At 37.2% G+C, this 22,599-nt stretch overlaps 1 protein-coding gene across 6 annotated transcripts in view; it reads left to right on the top strand.

Annotated features, from left to right (window-relative positions):
• Positions 1-22,599, top strand: part of TANC2 (tetratricopeptide repeat, ankyrin repeat and coiled-coil containing 2) — a 511,647-nt gene that overhangs the window by 174,391 nt on the left and 314,657 nt on the right. For all 6 annotated transcript variants that reach the window (XM_020997389.2, XM_020997396.2, XM_020997393.2 and 3 more), the window contains one exon: positions 20,257-20,439. In XM_020997389.2, the coding sequence (XP_020853048.1) occupies positions 20,257-20,439 (183 nt within the window). The remainder of the gene's footprint in view (positions 1-20,256; positions 20,440-22,599) is intronic.

Genomic DNA, 22,599 nt, shown 5'->3' with positions numbered 1-22,599 from the left:
GTCATTTTAAAAGGTATTTGGAGGAGTTTGGGGGAGAGCTCAGGTGAGTCCCTACCTTTACCCACCATCTTGTCCCTACCTCTACCATCTTGGCTCCGCGTCACATGTTTTGTTACCACTGTTCATATTATTCCATTTCAGGATCAGAAAGGACCTTGGCATCTAGTCAGTCCCATTCCCTGATTCACTTCCCTAAATTCTTTTTTCCTTTAAATTTTTTTTAATTTTCAATTTCAAATTCTCTCCCTCCCATTCATAACGCAAGAAAAACAAACCCCATTACAAATATGTATGGTCAAACAAAACAAATTCCTGCATTAGCCATGTCCAAAATAACATGCTTCAGTCTGCATTGTAAGCTCTTCACCTCTTTAACTGGAGGAGGATACCATATTTCATCCTGAGTTCTCTAGCATAAGGGTTGGTTCTTTTGTGAGGAACAGAGTTTCCAAGTCTTTCAGAGTTGCCAAGTCTTTCAAAGTTGCTTGTTTTTATAATATTATTATTATTGTATATATTATTCTCCTGGTTCTAGTCACTTCATTTTGCATCAGTTCATGAACACCAGTTCCCTAGTTTTTCTAGAAGCATCCCCTCCATCATTCCTTGATGATGCCAACCATTATTGCAAGAGAATTCTATCACATTCATATACCATAACTTTTTTAGCCATTCCCCAATTGATGGATATAACCTCATTTTTCAGTTCTTTGCCACCATGAAAAGAGCCATTATAAGTATTTTTGTACATATGGATATTATTTCCTCTTTTTTTTTTTATTTCTTTGGGAGTGTAGACCTAGTTGGTAGTATTATTTCTGGGTCAAAGAGTATGCACTGTTTCATAACTTTGGGGGCATAGTTCCACACTGCTTTACAGAATGGCTGGGAAGTTCACAATTCCACCAGCAGCAGAATCATGTACCTATTTTCCCACAGCCCTTGCAGTATTTGTCATTTTCTTTTTTTTTTCAGCTTAGTCAACTTGATGAGTGTGAGATAACACCTTAGAGTTGTTTTAATTTGCACGATAGCATGGATTTCTTCCTCTGAAAACTACTTATTCATATCCTTTCATTATATATCGATCAGATAATGGCCCTTATTATGAATTTGACTCAATTCCCAATCTAACCTAGAAATGAGATATTTATCAGAGAAATGGCAACAAAAAAATTTACTTCAGTTCCCTACTTCTCTTTTAATTATAGCTGCATTAGTTTTGTTTGTGCAAACACTTTTTAATTTATGTAATCCAAGTTGTTCATTTTACCTCCTGTGAACCTCTCTGTCTTTTCCATTGATTTGGAAGGTACTTTTCCATGCGCTTCTAATTCATTGATGATGTGACTCTTTATGTCTAAATCAAGTACCACTTTAGAGCTTGTCTTGGTATACGTCATGAGATGTTAGTCTTTAACTAGTGTTTTCCAGATTGCTCTCCAGTTTTCCCAACAGTTTTTATTGAATGATGAGTGCTTTCCTAAACTCTTTTTTAAATGTATATTTTTATTTCATTAAATGTTTCTCAATTACATGTAAAACTTTTTTAACATTCATTTTGTAAACATTTTGAGTTCCAAATTCTTCCCTCTCTTCCATCCTTCCGCTTTCCCTGAAAAGGGAAGCAATTTTATATGGATTATACATGTGAAGTCACACAAAACACATTTCCGTATTGGCCATCTTGCAAAAGAAAACACAGACAAAAGAAAAGAAAGGAAAAAAGTATGCTTAAACTGTATTCAGAGTTTTATCAGTTCTCTATCTGCTTGATAGAGCACTAACAGCACTTGAACTGCCTAAACTCTTGAACAATATACCCCAGAACATAAGATATTGAATGTCTAGTTAACAGTGGAAAAGAATATGTGAAGTTATGGTAATCTATGGTAGGAAACCCTTTTTTTGTTTCTAAGAAAGGAAAGGAAGAAAGATTAAAATTTTTAAGGTGGAAGAAAGCATTCTGTTCTAGCCAGTCCTATCAGAGAAATACAAGTTTTTCTGCTTGGAGTGAGGTCAAAGTAGGCAGTGTTCCCCTACTAATTGAAATTCTTTGTAACCCAGGCAATTTCCCTTTAAATTTTATAGTAATAGTGAAACAAAAAAAGAATGTTCTGCAGCAAAATAAAACAAACAGTTTAAAATTTATTGTTTTCTGATTTACTTAATCAGAGTAATAGTAATATTAGTGCTGGTTTATTCTTGCCAAAAACATTTTTCAAGGAATTACTCTCTATTCTCTCTAAGGATTTCCCTTTCAATATGGTCAAAAGTATACAAAGAGACACCTTTTGGATTAAATTGGATTAAACAAAAGACCATTGCTCTGTTTGGTTACTATAAACAATATAAAGTAGCTTCAGGGATTCAAGATCTGTCCCTGAAATTGACTGTGTTCTCAAGGAATGCAAATAAGATCTTTGATTCAAGTGAGAATGGACACTTCAGACCAGAACACTTATAATATTAATTCTTAATATGTATAACACCACTGAGACCTATATGTTTCCACATTTCCCCTTTTTTTATAGAGCACATACTAATCTCAAGCATAATCTATGTTTGGTAATTCTAGGGTTCTTATTTTATACCTGCTCGTGTTACCAAGGTTTCATGTAAAGAGTAACAAAATATCATTTCTAGTGAATTCAGTATAAATATGTATTTTTTTTTAATGTTTTATTAGTAGCTACATTGCTCAGTGGTTAGCAGACTGGGTCTGGAGTCTGGAAGATCTGAGTTCAGTATACCACACAGTTGGGTACAGAAATACATTTCACTTAACGGGGAAACGGAGGGAAAGAAGTGAAGGGAGAGGAAGGAGTTAGAGAGAGGGATAGTCCTAAGCAAAACAAACTTAACTAAGGATGTACAAAAGTATTTATACCCATTCTTGAGGTGGCAAAAAATGGGAATCTGAGAGGGTGCCAGTAAAATGAGGAATGACAAGTTCTAGAGTATAAATGTGTTGTAATAATATTGTATTGTAAAAAATTAAGAGGATGGTTTCAAAGAAACCTAGGGAGACTTGTATTAACTGATGCAGAATGAAATGAACAGAACTAGGAGAATAATTTATACAATGAAAACAACAGAGTAAAGACAAACAACTTTGAATTAGATAACAATCAGTCATGATTCCAGTAGACAAATGATGAAACAGGCTACCCACTTCCTGATAGAGAGGTCAGTAAATCGGAGTGCAGAAACACACACACACACACACACACACACTCACTCACACACACACACACACACACACACACACACACACACACGATTAATGTAGAATTTTGTTTTGCTTGTAACAGGTATTTTTCCCTTGTTCTCAATTGGAGGTAGGGGAGAGTAGAGATGGGAGCAAGAGAAAATGGATTTTTGCTAATTGAACTTTTTTTTTTTAAAGATCTTTGCTAAAATTGGAGAGAATAGTTTCAGTTGAATGATGATGTTGGAAGACGGACTGCAGTGTGTTAAGAAGACAGTGAGAGGAAAGAAAGTGAGGCACTGATTGTAGATTTCCTCAGCCAGGAGTTTAGCCACATAAGGGAGAAGAGATATTGGACCGTAGCTAGAAGAGTAGATGTATCAAGAGAGGGTTTTCTAAGGATGGGAGAGATATTGGCAAGCTTAAATACAGGAATGAAGGTAAACATGAATGAAAAATTATAAAGGTCTAAACAAGGATAAACTGTTTCTATTCAAATGTGAGGAAATAAAATGTGTGTCCTGAACATCATCAGACAGGGTCAGAGAAGGTATCCAATTAGACAGAGCCTGGGAGTGGTTCTTTTATGTCATGATGATTTTAAGAATAGAGAGGGAAAGAATACAGTGAGATGGAGGAGAAAGGAAGGTTGAGGAAAATTATCTCACGTGATCAGGTTGCACAAGTAGACATCTATCCAAACAAGGAGGTAGGAAGAGTGAGTGTCTGATGCTTGAACCGCACTTTTGTCTAAACTGGTCAAAAGGAGGAAAAATATACACACACAGAAAAACACACAGGCACATTTGACTCAAAAACACATTTGACTCAACAAGGAAATAGGAAGGAGTCAGGAGATTTGTTGTTCAGTCATTTCAGTTCTGTCCTACTCTTTGTGATCCCATTTGGGGTTTTCTTGGCAAAGGTACTAGAGTGGTTTGCCATTTCCTTTTACAGCTTATCTTACAGATGAGGAAACTGAGGCAAACGACTTGCCCACGGTCACCCAGCTAGTAAGTATCTGAAGCCATATTTGAACTCATGAAGATGAGTCTTCCTGACTCTAGTTCTGGCACTCTATCCACTGTGCCACTTAGATGCCCTGGAAAATCTGAGTTCAAATCCAGCCTCAAACACTTACTAGCTGAATAAATCTGGGCAAGGCACTTGCCCTCTGGCTGCCTCAGTTTCTTCAGCTGTAAAATGAAGGTGATAACAGCACCTACCTGTCAGCATTTTTGTGAGGATCAAATTTGCTTAGCACAGTGCCTAGTGCACGGTAAGCACTGTGTATATGTTGGCCATTATTATTATTTTTAGACAGCACTCCTTTCAGGTGGGTAAATCCACTTAGAAGACCACATTACATAATCAGAAGGTTGCTTGAGCATAGAACTAGAACAACATACAATAACCTTAGTGGTATATTAAGAGTATTCTTAGAGTAACTGACAGGCCTCAAACCCATTGGTGAGTTAGGGTGGTTTCTACCCTATGCTTGTGAAGACTTCCCCAGGGCAGAACGAATGGATGAGAACAGTTTGTTCCACCATCCATGAAGGCAGCTGAAACAAGCAGACATTGAAGATGCTAAGGTCATCCATTGCATCCTAGGGCAATCACTAATTGTCTTAACTTTTGTCTTGCCTCTGGACTTCTCTGACTCTGGAAGATAGAGTACGGCAGAAGACTTTGTGCGACTCTGCCTCACTTAAATCTGGTTCATACATGAGTCAAGACATTACCCCCTGGTTCAATTGGTCCTCATTGAAAATGAAGGCAAACAACACACAACATTTGTAGGCAGTCTAGAAGCAGCCAGTAGACTAGGAAGCAGATTAGGAAGGTGAAGATTAGAAAGTAGATTGAAAAAATACAAGGAATATGTGATAAACAATAAAATTTATACCAAATTAAACCAAGGAGACTTGGCCAAGATGGCCATTTTGATGGAATCCTAATAAAGCTGCCCTCAGCCCCCCAGTATTCTAATTTCCTTATGGGCCTTGTTGAGTAGCAAGCATGTCCAGATTTAACCACACAATCTGGCTTTAACCACACCACAGACCATAGACTCAATCATAGGCCTTACTGAAGAGCAGGCCCACTGCCTCTACCTAGCCACTTCCCTCCTTCCCCCTACTCAATATCCTAACTTCCTCATATAGGCCTCACTGCCTCACAGGGAACAGCAGGTTCCACTACTACATCCATTTAATCTCAGACAAGACCATAATAGTCAGCCAATCAGAAAGCAGTACCACCAGGATGCCTGATTAGGGTATGGACCCCAAAACAATAGAAGGGACTTTCCCTAAGTAGACACCTTTGCAGAAATAGTAAACCTAGAGTAAACATTTATGACATAGGCTTATTATAATATCATTATTGTACATACATGCCCCCCCCCCCCCGTTTATCTGTGGGCATTGTGGGTAATCACCCACAATGTGCCACCGAGGCTGAGATACCTCCCCTATTATCTAATCCCTAAACAAACCCCTCTCCCATTTCCTAATCCCTTGACAAACCCCTCCTGCGTTTTTAATATTCATAATTTCTGTTGTGTAATTAGCATCGTTATGTTGAGGTTTAGGGATCCCAAAATCAGAGTACGAGGGTCCTGCATGAAAGAATTTGACCCAAACATTCTTTCAGCCAAAAACAAGGTTTATTAGAACATCTTAAGGAATCTGAGCCCATGGCTAGATTATAAGAATCTGAGCACCTTAGTGGAGACAAGATGGACCTTATATACAGAAAGACTGTGGGAGGGATCTAGGAGTGGCCAAGTAGTTTGGGGTGACTGGAATGCCTGGGACCTGTACCACATGGCCTAGGGTGAATGGTGACTAGCTAAGATTAAGGGTAGAAAATGGCCAAGGGGCATAGGGAGGTAAGACAGTGGAGGGCTAGGCTAGGTTAAGGGTAACAAAGAATTGGAAGATTAGGCCTTAGCCACAATGAAAGGCCAGTTGATGGGATTATAGCCTCAGGCAGAGATTAGATCATGTGGGAAAGTCCAGGGTTTTTCCTTTTTGAGGTCTAGCTGCCATCCTCATCATTCCCCCCTCAAACAAATGGGACCCAAATTCTTTTGGGGTAAAGGGCGAAGATCTTGGCTTTTGAAACTGCTTCCTGCTGACCAGGGTCATAGAGCTGTCCCTGCCTTGAAGGGGTCCCAAAGAGGAGGTTGACAGGAACCAAGCACAGGCTGCATTCAGGGAACGATGGGAGGACATTGGCTGGTACCTGCTGTTTGGTATCAGTTGTAGGTGAATGGCCTGTAGTCTGGAAGACACAAATCTGACAGAAAAGACTACAGGGCCCAAATGACAGGATAAAACATCCTTAGCTCTGTTTGGATTCAGATTACTCAGTTTTCCAACCACACAGTATCAGATCCACCACGTAGCCAGATGCAGGAATAGCTGGGTGGGTAATATTCCTTTTCAAAGTAACATAATGGGGAAACTGAGCCAGGAGGATCCCATCTTAGGCTGAGGCTAAAACTATCCTCTCAGCCTTTCCCAGTGCCAGCTTCTCACCAGTATCACATTCTTTGAGTAGCTTGTGGCATTTCTCTCAGATAGTAGATTGATTATTGATGGATTATGATCTATCAGACAACTCAAAATAAAATCCTGGAAGCTTTTACCTCAAACAGCAAGTTTCATTAATCACAGCTTAGGAAAAACTTTTGCAGGATTTACATCTCAAACTTAAATTTGGCCTGGTGTAAAAAGCCTATCCATTAGAGATTTCTATACACTTGCAAATTCTTAGCAAGCCATACATACCCCAGATAAGTTTTAGCTAGTTTACACATTAAAACAATAACCAACAATAGCCAAATTATTTTAGTGGTAATCAGTTATGAAAAGTTGCTTTACAAAGCTGATACAAAAAGTTCCCCAATTTGAAATTGAAACAAACCCATTACCAATCAGGTGACCAGTTTTGTTAAATGTGTTAGAAATAAGGCCTTAGAGAAATAAAGTTAAAAACAAAACTAAGCTCAGAGTGAGTGAAGAATTGTTTATTACGGTTCTTGATAGAGAACCAGGAATATCTCTCAGAAGAGATAGCCCTGATTACAGACGATAGAAAACGTTTTATATTGTTAGAATGACGTGACTCCTCCCTTTCAGGCCAGTATTTGTCCATTCCTTTCCGGGTTACAGTCTCACACATCCATCCATTTCAAGTCCCCTTGACATGCCCCCCCCTTCATCGTCCAAAATTCCGTGCCCTTTGTCCTACTTAGGGCTAGTTAAACTGGCTCTGCCCTCTAGAACTTTGGGGCCCTTCTCATTGGCTTGCCCTTTCAAGGTTTTGCAAGCTTGTTAAAACAATGTAACTTGTTTTTACCAAATTCTTTGCTGATGTTATAAGATGTCAAAGGCTCTCTTAAATTGTGGGAGCATGATGCCTTGTTTCTTACAAATGCATTTCCAAATTACACAGAGAATCAACATCTCATCATTAACAGTTAAAACTACAAATTTAAAAGGGTGTGCTCACCCAAGTTTGGAGGGTAGCTTCATTACCTTGAGCAGGTTGTGCTGAACCTGGGTGATGCTTCCAGGCAAAGGTTGCCTAGGGCCCAAGGCCATGGGGGAGGGGACCAAGCTGTAGCTGCTGCCCCTCCCTCCTTCTTCCTTTCCCAGGTGGGGGAGGGCAAAATCAAAGGTGAGAGGTAAAGGGTGAGACTCTCTTCTCCTATGGGAGGAGTTAACAGATATCCTCTTGACTCAAGGGAAGGGAGTGACCAGGTTGTACTGAGGTGTTTCAAAACTCCTTAATGATCAATTACAAAACCTCCAGAATCTGCCAAGATATTTTTAGTTGTTCTAACTTTTCTCTGTAACCTCCTTCCAGGAGGGAGGGAAGGGAGTAAGTAAGCCTCAGGGAACCAAAAAGCAACTGCAGTTTTCCCCAATTCTCTAGTGCATTGACAGAATTGGGCACACGGGTCCATCCTTATCCTCTGTGCTGCAGAACCAGGTCCATGGCCTCAAAACCAGTGGATTGAAAGCCTAAGAGCATCAGGCCAAGTGTGAGACAGCCTCCTCGTAACTGTCTGCCCAAAAAGCATCTCCAAGCTTTGGTGCTTGGAGAGCAACCCCAGCTGCAGAACAAGAAAGGAGAGGGGGAGGCTTACATAAGGGTAACAAAGAATTGAAAGATTAAGCCTTAGCCACAATGAAAGTCCAGTTGATGGGATTATAGCCTCAGGCAAAAGACAGAGATTTGCCCATGTGGGAAAGTCCAAGGTTTTTCCTTTTTGAGGTCTAGCTCCCATCGTCATCTATATACACTATAAAATTGTCTGTCTTGTCTTACTAAGTTGCTGGTTCTTCTTGGAACTCAGCCCCTCAGAGGTGTCACTCCCAATAAATACCTTCACTTGGATCAGAGGTGGTCTAAGTCTGAATTCTTTGAGACGACCCCACCACATACCAAGAAACCGCAACAATTTTGACACGGCCTTTAGGTTGTGTAGTTACTAATATTATGTCCTAAGATGCCAGAAAAGACAAGGAAGACACAACATTCTCCAAAATTCAACAGGGCTGAGACTTTGGGAGGTAGAGGTCCACATAGGAACAGATCAAGACCATGAAGGGCTGACCATTTCTCCCAAAACTATGTTAAGGGGAGGTACAAAGCCTCAATTCAGGATGGTACTCCTCTGGTTGTTTGATCAGAGTGGATATGTAAAACCTTTGGGTAGAAGACCAAGACATATTTACTTTTACCTGGTAAGTCATGCAATATACTTTTACAATCCTCCCATGGATAAATCTTAACAACTCTGCAATTTTCTACCATTTGATGGGTTCGAGTCTGGCCAGACTTAAGCTTCCTTCTGATGTGAGGGCAAGCCATTATATAGATATTTCTTTGATAGGCCCTCATTCATTTATTGTTTGTCCTTTATTCTCAAAGAGGACCACAACATCAGTAAGGTGATGCCATGACTTGCAAGTGAATTGGATTTAAGTGAGGGAGGGCTGTGCAAAGTCACTAGGTTCGCTCTCTCCTCTGGAACCATCTGGGTCCTGTGGCAAGATATAGATCTTGGAGACTAGAGATGGCTCCAAATGGGAGACCTTGGCCTTTTTAAGTGAAGGTCTTTCCCAGATTTCAGAGGCAATGTCTTGCTGTGATTAAGGTTACATAGGAAATGAGGCAAAAAATGGCCTCTTTTACCTAGTTTGAAAAAAAAAACACTGCCAAAAAAAACTTAAGAAAAAAATCAGTCTGGGAGGGGAAGAAGACCTTTAGGGTTTCTGGCCAAAACAAAACAAAAACAGTTGAGTGTAAATATACACTCACTCTGAGCCAGCAGAGCCCAAACGATGACCAAATTGAGGGCTGGAATGTGTTGTTAGCCAATCAACGAGAGCCAGAGTGATTTGGTTCTTAAAAAAGAAATCTAGCCTGTAAACCCCAAGATATCTTGTGAGGTTTCAATGATCAAATTTTATATTTCTTTGGGCAGAGCACCTGCAGTAAGGTTATTATTCCCTATGTGGACTGAGGGAGAGGAGGGAAGGAAGGAATGAAAGAACAAAGGAGCAAGTGAGCCTCATTGCCCAACTGGAACTGGCCAGTTGGGTTCCCAGTGGGGCAGCTATTACTACTCGTAGATATTGTTTGTCCTTTGTTATTGAAGAAGACCATGACATCAGGAAGGTGTAATCATGACTTACTTGGGGAATTTGATTTAAGTGAGGGAGGGCCATGCAAAGTCAACAGCCTTACTCTCTCCTCTGGAACCGTTTGGGTCCAGTGACAAGATCTAGATCAGGGCAGCTGGAGATGTCCCCAGATACAGTGGAAGACCTTGGTCCTTTTAATGGTCAATAGCTAGTGTATTCTCAAAAGAATTTGCCTGATGTTTTCCTCTTATGACCATAAGAGACAACACTGAGCAAGAAGGCAGCCTATGTCACCTACAATAAATATCCATCCTACCCTATAAAGTCGTGTTATTTATGAGATTAAGGTACTAACTCATAGTTCTTTAGGAATAAGTCAGACTAAGGTGTAACTTCTCAAACCAACAACTCCCATGTGTAATGATTTAAGATTTCCAAAGACCAGGGGAAAGGTTATAAACTTGGGCCCTAACTAGGAACCACTGACCACTTGATATGTTGATTGATATGTTAATTTGGGCCCTTGATAAGTTAATTGACCAATTATGTCAAGATAATTGAGCAACAAACCAGATAAAATCAAACCCTACCTTTCAAGTAAATTTCAAGTAAATTTCCCCCAAAGAGGGGAATCCCAATGAGATATTCCTACTAAAGTCAATGACAGGGTCCTTGTCCTGATACTCTTCCCCACCACCACCAACAAGAAGGAGGCCCAGCAGCTAATTGGGATTTTTGAATACTGGCAACAGTATATCCTATACTTAACAATAAATCTACAGTGTTGAGGTCAGATTTGGGAGAGCGGTTCAGGAGTGAAAGAATTCACTTAGACCTTCTCTGTAGCCATTGGTGATGAGTTCAGGGTGGACCCCAAGAATGTTGGAGTGCTACCTGAAATGATGAGACCTAGTGTCCTGAAAGAATTCACTTGGACAGTCTTCAAGTTAAAGAAAGGCATTTACTGGATTTACTGGGGTGATGCACTCAAGTGGGCCTGCTCCCCATGAGGCAGAGCTCCAGTGGGCTCTACTCCACGTGGGAGGCAGAGCATAGGCCACAGATCCTGCTCCCCTAAGGCAACAGAGCAGTCCCTGCTTTCCATGAGGGGACAAAGTCGATTAGCCAGGTTAAAGGAATGGCTTAAATACAATTTATGATGGGGGAAGGGGACAAGAGAATGGGAGGAGCAAGAATGACTTCAAAATGCCTGGGATATCAGGTATCAGGTAGTCCAGAGGTGATAAGCAAAGAGAACAGGAAAGGGGAGGGGAAGAGTTATTCTGGAATTGTGGGTGCTTTGTGAAAGCACACAGATAAGTGCACAGTGGGGGCTTCAATGCATAGTCTTCTTTGATCACTTCTCTAGCTGGTCACATCTTGCATCTTATCTCCTGTCTCAAGTCCTGCTTGCTGCATTTGCCTCAAGCACTCTTTTCTGCCTTATCAATAGCATTGAAATAGAGTGGAGTCATTGACAATGGAGCTTGGTTAGAGTGTGCTTACCTGAAAGGTTTTGAAATTGAGTACTAATTGGAGCCATGCTGAAAAACAGTTCTTTACTTCCTACTGGCTCCTAGTTCAAGCTAATAGATTGACTCAAGACAGCCCAGACACTCCCTGGACACACACTGTGTGCCTTAAGGTAACTGTAGCCAATGAGAAGAGCTGGTAGACATCCAGAAACACTGGCAAATTGGGTTCTGGTGAAACCACTGATTTGGTTAGAACATGTTTGATGTGATACAGCTATTCCAAAGAGTCACAAATTTATGGGCATGCAAGACATTACAGAATTACTATTCTTGAACCTGTTGAGTATTACAGTAGAACTAGTGGTGTTCTTTTGCATTCTGGTATCACAATAGGGTAAGATATAGCAAAGTAAATCAGAAATCCCAATACTTCATCTGCTGAAAATTTGTCAGTGTAGATGGTACTGATCACAAAAGGGGGACAAACCATGAGTGTACATGAAATTAAAGATAGGGATAATTATGTGCTAGTACTATATTGTGACAAAATTGGAAATATATGTTGCCTGTTATAGGTAATGACTTCATACTGGGTACCCCCAGTTCTAACAATAGTGTTGCTAACCAATGCAGGGCAACTGTTACAAATAACTTCAATTTCTAAGCATAGATTACACAAAATAAGGAATGGGAAAAGTAAGAGGAAAAAGTTGAACCTGAAATCATTAGAAATTTTCACTTAATATAAACTCTAGAGCTTCTATTTAATGATGAAGCAGACTCCCCCTCCCCCCAAAAAAGGCAACGTCTCAAATGATATTGAGAGGGAATTGGCTTGTATAGGCTAAAATTTCATTGTTGTTAGTTTGACAGAATGAATTCAACTAGCAGATCAACTACACCAAAGAAGAATCATTCAGTAAAGCTGGTATTAGCCTTGACCATCATGAACAAATATGTTCTTTTACTTTTTTAAAAAATAAAAATTGTAAAAGCATTAAAAAACCCTCACAAGCTAGCATATATGGTGACAACTGCTACAGTAAGACCAAATGGTGGAAAGGTGGCGCTATCAAAGCAGTAACTAGTACAATAGATATCAGACATCACTGTGGAAGAAGTGACTTAAGAGAACTGTTGAAGAACTTCGAAAAAGCCTTGTCAATTAATAGCAGTGTATAGATGTCACTATCTAATGTACACAGAGTAGAGAAATGAACACTCTACTTTTCCAATTAAAGCAATAAAAAAACCAAGCAGAATAGAATCTGGAAAACAAGAGTGTATCAAAAAGTCTAGTTTCAGGGGCAGCTAAGTGGTGCAGTGGATACAGCACTGGCCCTGAAGTCAGGAGGGCCTGAGTTCAAATCCTGCCTCAGACCAACGCTTGACACTTACTAGCTGTGTGACCCTGGGCAAGTCACTAAACCCCAATTGCCTAAAAAGAAAAAAGGAAAAAGAAAAAAAAGAATAACAAAAAGTCTAGTTTCTCTTAATGGGCAATTGAAAGTAAGTCAAAACAGCGCCAAGAAAAAAAGTCATTAATCAAAAAGTTTTAAACAGATGCCTGAGAAGTGGAGTAATCAGGAGGGAAAACACCCAAAGAAGGAGAATGTGGAAAATTTCTGATCTTCCATATGGTTATAAGAAGTCTCACTGAAGAAAAATGCAAATCAGATCAAACAAGAAACAGTACATGCATCATTAACATCATAAACAAAACAGTTATATCAGTGGAGATGACTGAAACTCTAGATTCTCTGCAAAACTGGAAGGCTGCAGTGCCAGTTAAGATCCATAATTTTGGCTTTAAACATTTAACAGTTGTTTGCAAATTACCCTCACAGTACTTTATTTGCTTTCTCTCAGACCAAGCCTGATCACAGCTTTCTTAATGGAAGGTATCACTTACTAGAAGATAAGAATGATAACTATTCTTCCAAACACAGTTCAATTATTATTTGCATTTGTTATATGAAACATTCACATCCTGCATCTTACAAAAATGCATAACACATGAAAGCAAAAACATCTGAGGAGCAAAATTGGTATTCAAGCAAGTCCCAGTAGAGTAAGGAGCAACTTATCATTGACTCAATAATTATTGAACAAGCCACACTAAAGTACTATAACCTTTATACTTCCTTTATTATCACAAAGCCTTTAAGCTCACTTCCACACTCATGGTTTATTCATTTATTGTACATATATAAAATAGAACCAAATGGAGGAAGAATAGTAAGCTACTTGATATACTCATGGAAAATTGTTCTCTTAGCCACCAACAAAGTTATGTCAAAAAGAGGACTTTATGTTTGATCATGGAGGTAATAGGGAACCATGCGAATTTAATGAGCAATGGGTGAAGCAGTCAGACATCTGAGTAGAGGATAGAGAGCAATAGGAAAAGACTTGGGGGAGGGAACTCTATTACAAGGATATTGCAAAATTCTATAATCTGTGGAATCTTTCCCTAACAATATCAAAATATCATTTGGACTTAATAAATGTAAAATTCTGTGGTTACAGAAGATAAAGTCTGAAGGCTTTAAGCTTAAATGTGGAGGTCAAGGTGAACCAGTAAATAAAGAAGATATTTGCAAATAATTTGGTGTCCTATAGACAAGTCACCTTGTCTTGAAAAACACAGAAAGTTGTGTCTTTGTATACTGAACTTATTGGTATCCTGAAATCAAAGTTGAGTCAGAGGAATATATTTAAAGTGGTTAACACTTATGTTATGATCTTCACATACTTTCTCAACTCTAAAATGTACTATAATAGAGTGAAGAGTACTCTAACAAATACCTATAATATTTACAAAACAGAGGGCATGTCATTCTAAGAGAGATACTTACAGTTTAACACTTGCATATAATAAAGGAGGAAGAGAATTGGTAATTACAGTCCAAAAAAATAGATTTAAAACATACAGAAATACATTTGGAACAAGCAGACATCACTTCATCAAGCATTAGTAAATACCAACAACAAATACTCTTTGGTGGATCTATCTAATGTAACTGAATATGTTTTACTTCCATGTGGATCCTATGTAATGTCTAAGATCCAAGAAATGAATCAAAAAACTCTCCGTAGGCTACGTCTGCATGAACTCAACCATCAAGATATTGACAAATATGCATTAAATAAAAGGCTAAGTTATTGGATTTTTTAAAAATTTAAAATAATAGTTCATGAAGGTAATTCAGGAACCAGGTCATCAACACTACAAATTATTGGTTCTTAATGAGCCTAGACCTACTGGTCAATGCAGATTATTTGAGGAAATGATAAAAACTGAACAACACATAATTATAGTTTGCAAAAACTTAGCACTTAACCAACACCTGCTTAGAGACAACCTAGAAGCTAAAATTATAAATCAGAAGCTCACTATCTTTCTTCAGCTAATAAATGACAATTACAAAATCTATATACAAATAAAGACAGATCTAAACAATTGATGAAATATTAATTGATCATGAATACAATGTAATAAAAATGATAATACTACCTAATTTACTTAGTGCTATGCCAGTCAAACTACCAAAGAATTACTTTATAGAGCTAGAAAAAATAATAACAAAATTTATTTGGAGGAACAAAAGGTCAAGAATATCAAGAGAATCAATTTTTTAAAAGTGAGGGAAGTATCAGTAACAGTAACTAATGGTATCACATCTCAAACTGTTTTACAGAATAGTAATCATTGTAACAATCTGGTACTGGATAAGAAATAGTGGTTGATCAGTCAAATAGATTAGGTACACAATAGATAGAAGTAACTGAGCACAGTAGCCTAGTGTTTGACAAACCCAAATATGCTAGCTATTGATGCCAGTTATTTGACAAAAACTTCCGGGAAAACTGGAAAGCAGTCTGCTAGAAAGCGTGCATAGATCAACATCTCACACCATATACCGAGATAAATTCAAAATGTGTACATGATTTAAGCATAAAGGTGAGGTCATAAGCAAATTTGGGAAGCATGGAAAAAAAAATTACCTGTCAGAGAAGTGGGCAGGGGAAGAGTTCATGACCAAATAAGAGACAGAGAGGATGAAGGGAGATAAAATTGATAATTTTGATTGCATTAAATTAAAAAGGGTTTTGCACAAACAAAATCAGTGCAGCCAAAATTGGAAGGAAAGCTGAAGAAACTAGGGAATTTTTTTAACAGCAAATTTCTCAGCTAAAGATCTCATTTCTCAGTTATATAGAAACCAAGTCAAATTTATTTAAAGAAAAAACAAAAACCATTCTGCAGTTGATAAGATGGCCAAAGGATATGAATAGGTAGTTTTCAGAAGAAGAAATCAAAGCTATCAATAGTCATAAATAAATGTTCTAAATCTCTAATAATTAGGGAAATGCAAATTAAAACAACTCTTCGGTACCACCTCACAACCATTAAATTGGCTAAGATGAGCAAAAAAGAAAATGACAAATGCTAGAAGGGATATAGAAAAATAGGTACAATAATGCACTGTTTGTAGAGCTGTGAACTGGTCCAACCATTGTAGGGAGCAATCTGGAACTGTGCCCAAAGGGTTGTAAAACTATGCATGCTCTTTGACCCAGTGATACCACTGCTAGGTCTGCACTCCAAAGAGATCAAAGGAAAAGGATATATATATATGTGTGTGTGTGTGTGTATGTGTGTATATATGTGTGTATAAATACGTGTATATAAATATGTGTGTGTGTGTGTGTGTGTACACACACACACACACACACACACACACACACACACGCCACTCCTGTGGTGGCAAAGAATTGGAAACTTAAGGAATGCCCATCAATTGGGGAATGGCTGAACAAGTTATGATATATGATTGTGATGGACTGCTATTGTGGTATAAAAAGTAATGAAGGGATTGGTTTCAGACAAAAACCTAGGAAGGCTTATATGAACTCATGCAAAGTGAAGTGAACAGAACCAGAAGAACATTGTACATGGTATCAGCAATATTGTAACAATTATCACCTGTGAAAGATTTAGCAACTCTGAACAATACAGTGATCCAAGACAGTTCCAAAGTACTGATGAAAAATGCTATCCTCTTTGAGAGAGAACTGGTAGACTCTTTGAGTGTAGAATGAAGCATCTTTTTTTCCCCCTCTTCCTTTATTTTTCTTGCTTTTTTCCCCAACATGGCTAGTGGGGAAGCATGTTTTCCAAAACTTCCTGTGTGTAGTAGTAGTTATTGTATTTCTTCCTTCTCATGGGTTGATGGAAGGGCCAAGGAAGAAAAAGAATTTGGAACTGGAAATAAAATTTAAAAAAATAAACTAATAGATGACAAGACCTTGACCTACAAATATAGATTTGAAAATATCTTTGAGAATTAAAATATGTTGTACCACATTGTCTCAGGTTAATTTGTTGCCCAAAATTATTAGGAGGTATTAGGGATATGTAAAAATTTAAGAAGATTTTTAATAGATGTTGCTTTACTAAATGTGCATCATTTCCAAGCTACATGGATAGAAAAGCTTTCAAAATAGAGAACTAGAAGAAGAGAGCAAAATCATGTGAGAAAAAAAGATACTATACATTTCATCCTTGTTATCTTGTCTTCTTCTATGTTTGTGATGAAGATTCTTTCAGTGAGCCTGTAGAAGGTGAGCTTATGTAATAATACTTTTATTCAGCTTCAAAAAGCAGCTTTTTTGTAAATCTACATTCAGTATTTTGCATAACATTAAATATTTTTTAAAAAAGAATAGCACTTTATCCCAGGGCTATTTCTATCTGAACTCCATCCGAAAAGATGAACAAGATGTATGATAAGAACAATAATCAATTGAAACAGTCTCACAAACACTGGCAAATTGCAAAATTTTAGTCTATACTGAATACCTAGAATGAATGATTAGTTCACCAGAATTATACAGCCTTGGGTTATTCTTCATAAACCTACAGATGACAAATCACCACACTAGAAATACAAACCTTTAAATATCCTTGAAAGTTCAAAAAATAATCTGTTGGTACCTGGAGCATGCCATGAAAATCACTCTTAATCACACATTGACCAGCAAAAATTTAAGATTAGTTAATATAATTATTAATACTTTTACAGATATTGCCATACTAAATACTGATACTTGATGTCTGCATGGAAAACAGTTCTCTAAAAAGAGCTAGCCATACAATAATGTCATAAACAGTTCCTATGAAATATGGTATTTTTCAGGGAGATAGATTATACTTCTAATAGTTTTTCATAAACAAACCCATTATCATCTTTCTAAGTAGAATGGAGAATGTTTCCAAATAAAAGGAAATGAATCAAAACATCTTACTAATCACTAGCCGTATATGAATCCCATCTAGTTATATGGCTCCACTGAAAATGGAGAGTATAAGCATTTATATAATAAACGTTATCTCATTTGATCCTCACAACAACCCTGAGAGGTGGATGCTGTTATTATTTCCATTTTGCACTTGAGGAAACTGAGACAAAAAGAGGTTAAGTGATTTGCCTACAATCACCCTGCTATTAATGGTCTGGGTTTGGATATGAACTTGAGTCTTCCTAGCTCTAGGCCCTACCTAGCTCTCTATCCACTGCACCACCTAACTCTGCACTGAGAAACAAATTTAACCACTCCTTCATCTTATAGAATTGTTCTCTAATAACAACAAAATGTGATTTGTACTTAAATATAAAATTTTAAATGCATGCTAATGAAAGCGATACTGAAGTTTCTAAGCTTGAATTAGATATCACATTGAACCAATGGATGAAAGCCATATTCACAAATACCTTTTTCTCTTCCTGGCAGAACACACTGAGCTAAAAAATATTGAAGAGAAGTTTTTGGCCCAGTATGTTGAGACTTAACTGGTATTTTGAAATCAAAGCTGAATCAGAAAACAAAACAAAACACATTTAAAGCAATTAACACCTACACAGTAGCAGTCTTACTATATAGCTTGAAATTGTGAAGTTAACCATGACAGTTCTGAAATATATCTCAACAAAATTCATACAATATTAACAATACATAGAGTCCACTACCAAAAGGTTGTCTGGAAAGATGAACACTTCTGAACCATCAAGGACTAGGAGGCATTCTTAAAACACTTGATAAATATGTTAGATATTTCCTGAAAGACTTTTGGAGAAAGCAGACAGCAGTTGAATGAGCTGTAGTCAAGGCTGATAATAGGTACACATTAGAGTCATCCAGTGTAACTGCAAATTATTTATCAGGGGTTCTTAAACTTTGTTATGTCATAGGCCCAGTTGGCTGTCTGGGGAAGTCTATAGACTCATTCTCAAATTATGTTTTTGTTAGGATTACAGAAGATTACAAAGGAAACCAGTTATGTTGAAATATAGTTATCAAAATATTTTTTAAAAAAACAAGTTCTTGAACCCCAGGTTAAGAGCACTTACTCAAATGGAGCCTGTGAAATGACAAAGTTCCAAGAATGGAATTAAAAGGGCATCTATGAACAACATCTGCGTGAACTTAGCCAACAGTATGCCCAAAAAATAAATAAATAAAGAGTGTTACACAGATAGCTGAGGTGTACATATTTATTTGTTGAAGTGAAGAGATTTATAATGGCAACTGGACACCTGGACATTGCCAATTAGAAATTACAGGAGTGTGCTTAAGAATCCCAGATTTAATGATACATGTTGATTGTGAAAGGAAATGGTTGAGATAGTGCAGCACATTGCTGCAGGCTATAAAAATTTAGCACCTACTGAACCCCTACTAAGCACATGACCTGGTGGCTAGAATTATACATCAAAAGCTCACTATCTTTTATAGGCTTATAGATGAAAAATCCCTGTTCTACAAATACAGATCTCTAAATATATAGAAGATTTCAGCTAATAATAAATTGACCTGGAACTGTACCATTATCATAAACTGAACTGTTACCAACAATTGCCTGGATATAAATACTGATCAATAAAAACTTGAGAACAGTGTTTTTAATAGATGTCACCTTACCATTCCAAATACTTTTAATTTCTAAAGTTCATCAGGGAGAAAAAAATTTTTTTAAATAGAGAGAACTCATGGAGAAAAGTAGAAACTTGTGGCAACAGGATGAGGAGTGCATGTTTGTATAATCCCTGTTGTACTCTTTGGTATTAGAATTGTATAAACAAGCTTTGAGTAAGGCTAATGAGAATTAGCTTAAATTCTAGTACTTTTATTTTTCTTCAAAATGCTGTTTCATCTACTTGTACAAAAATCCGTAGGCTATTAATAAAAGAATAATAGCAGGATTATAACTTCTAACACGACCATTTCTATCTGTACCCTATTAAAAATTATAAGAACAAGATGACAACAAAAACTTTGTATTGAGATATTGCTGGTGGGAGCTGGACTAGATCCCATGATATTTGGCTGCAAATATATTAGTCTCATACGTTGAATGAGTTGAACACCTGTTTTACCCCATGTTGGACTGTGTGGTCCTTGGCAAGCACTCAAGGTCAGGTGTATTAACCTTCTGGGACATGAGGAATAGCATTTAGTGCATTAGAGCAATAGTTTTTGCTAAAAATACTACACTTGCAGTCTTTGAAAGAGTTGATGCCCTTCCTGAAGTCTTTACACCCCAAGTTTCTACAGTCATGGAATCCATGTAAACAGATTTTAAACGACAGGGAATGTGATAGTATACATATTTATTTTTATAAATGTTTATAAATTCACAAGTAAATTTATTTAAATTGTCCAAGTGTTTTAAATTTAAAATTAAAAAATATGTTAAATGATTCCTATGTAAGATTGTTCCTTTATTGGTTATCAGTTATTATCAGTTATGTCAGAGCCTAAGGAGATGAGATGAAATTTGGTAAGACAAGAAGGAAATCTTATTAGCCCCTTTGCTTCATTCCTTTATTTATCTTAGGTGGCATCTCCACAGAAAATGACTGTACTTTTGAACCAGACTATGCTATCCCACCACTTCCAGTGACTGAAGGTATGCAGCACATTCGGATTATGGAGGGCATGTCCCGCTCTCTTCCATCCTCCCCCTTACTCACCCATCAGTCTATCAGTGTTCGGCTCCAACCTGTGAAGAAATTAACTGGTAAGGATTTTAAATATAAACTCAACGGGGTGTTTTTTAAAGGCAAGTAATGTAAAATTTTAGCTGATATTTCTCTCTGCGTGTGTGTTCAGGTTTTCCCTCCTTGGCTTGCTAAAGTTACAGACTTCTGTGACATCATACTGGTATTTGCTGTAAAAAATGGCTTTAGGGAACCTCATTTTGACAGATTGAGTTATCTATTTTCTAGATGATCCATCTGTTGTGGACAGATTTTCTAGTATTTCAGGAAATTCCTAATATTGCCAGAACATACTGTAGCTTTGTTCTCATTTATCAGCTTGTTCATGTCAGATTAACAGATTGAGACATTTTGATAGTTTAAGTAATTTTCATTTTAGCTTTAGGATGGTAGGATTGGGAATTCAACAAAGGTATATTAGTCATAGTTTTATATGAAAGGATGACTTTTGTTTATTTCATGTCTGTTTTTAAATGCTATTTTAAGTACTCTGGTTTCTCTTGTAGATTATTCTGTCATCTTAGAATAGTTATTTTAAAATAAAAAATGTTTCCAACATTATCTCAAGGTAAATTGTTACTCATAGCAAGTGAGTCATGGGGGGAACTACATCTATATAAAATGAACCCTCTCCTCCCACTGTAAATTTAACATATGGTTTATTTAATGAGATAGTTTTGATCAGTTTACAGAACTGTCACATTTAAATGTCTGGTATTACTGTGGCTTAGTTATATTTCCACTAAGAATATCACTCACTGAATAAATGTAGATATAGAGTTCACATTCAAAGGAATTATTTAAAGTAAACCAAGATTTGACTTCTAACAAACCCCTGAACAATATGATGTACCTTATACCTTTCATACAATGTGTTTTACAGTAAAGCATAGAGTAAATGCTAAATTATAATAGTGATTACGAGAAATGGCAGAAACAAAGCATAGGATTTCTAAATTCTTTCATGAGTTTAAAATGGAACTTTAATAATGTTGCATTTACAAAGTGAGGTGCTAAGATAAAGATAGTCCTGACTTTGTATTGTGGTTTTACAAAGCAGTGGTGCCTGTTGACTTTGTTTTTACTTTTAATCATCTTGTTATCAAAGCAGTTTACAGAGTCAGAACCTACTTTGTTATGGCTATTTATTATCTTTTAGGTCATAAAATGAAATCAAATTGTTGTGTCATTTGTATTTTGCTAAAATCTCAGTTTTATTCCTCCTTATAGTAGAAATATGACAGCCTTCAAGGAAGGTCTGAGCTTTGGCCATAAATGTCAATCCTATGAAATACGGCCCTTTGAAAGTTAAAAATGTTCTTGGTATTTCTCTTGATAACACGAAACAGTTGTACTTGTCAGTGGTACCTCATCATTAAATGCACTGATGGGGGGCAGCAGTCTCCAGATGATTGGAATCCCCATTACCTTTAGTTCAGGAATTGTCATTCTGAATTTTTGAAATTTTAACATATACAGCTTTATTTAGCCTTTTTAAAAAGGGAAATATGCTCTCAGAGTTGATGAGAAATTAGTATCGTTGATGCAGTAAGGGTTAACTTTCAGTGAGATCTCAGATTGCCATTGTGAACTGCTGAATTCTTGTAGAGCTGTTGAATTATGTTTGATCTGTCAAATAGTTTTATTTTCCTTCTTGCAAAACCTGTTATATGTCAAATAACTTCAAGACTAACAATGAAATCTGCTACATAAAAGAAAAATGTCTCCTTTAAAAGATGATGTCATGGATTGCACCGTTATTTTGTGTCTACTTTTCTGTCATCTGAAGCAGTTCATGAGTATCCTCTCTTTTTACTTTAGAATTTGAGATAAAGATTGGTGTTACTCAGTTTATTCAGTTATATGTATGTTCTCTTCCTTAATCTGTTTGTTATGGATAAGCAAAACAAAGTGGAAGAGAGATGGATTAGTTGCCTATAAATGAATTTCCTGTAGGGAAAAATATGTTAGGTGGCATTATTCTTTAGATTACTGTAGCTTTACTTACTAAAATACCTATTTTTGTGTTTCTAAGGCTTGTGATTGTGTGGTTTGTCCTTTGTTCTCAAAGAAGACCATCATCAAAAAGATGATGCTATGATTTGGATTTGAGTGAGAGAGGTCTTTGCAGTCACCAGACTCACTTTCTTCTCCAGAGCCATGTGGGTCCAGTGGCCAGA

This window comes from Phascolarctos cinereus, unplaced genomic scaffold, assembly GCF_003287225.1.
Source record: "Phascolarctos cinereus isolate Bilbo 61053 unplaced genomic scaffold, phaCin_HiC Scaffold_5;HRSCAF=322, whole genome shotgun sequence".
Lineage (NCBI taxonomy): Eukaryota > Metazoa > Chordata > Mammalia > Diprotodontia > Phascolarctidae > Phascolarctos > Phascolarctos cinereus.
Note: the sequence above shows the minus strand (reverse complement) of the source record. Positions and strands in the feature narration are given on the sequence as shown.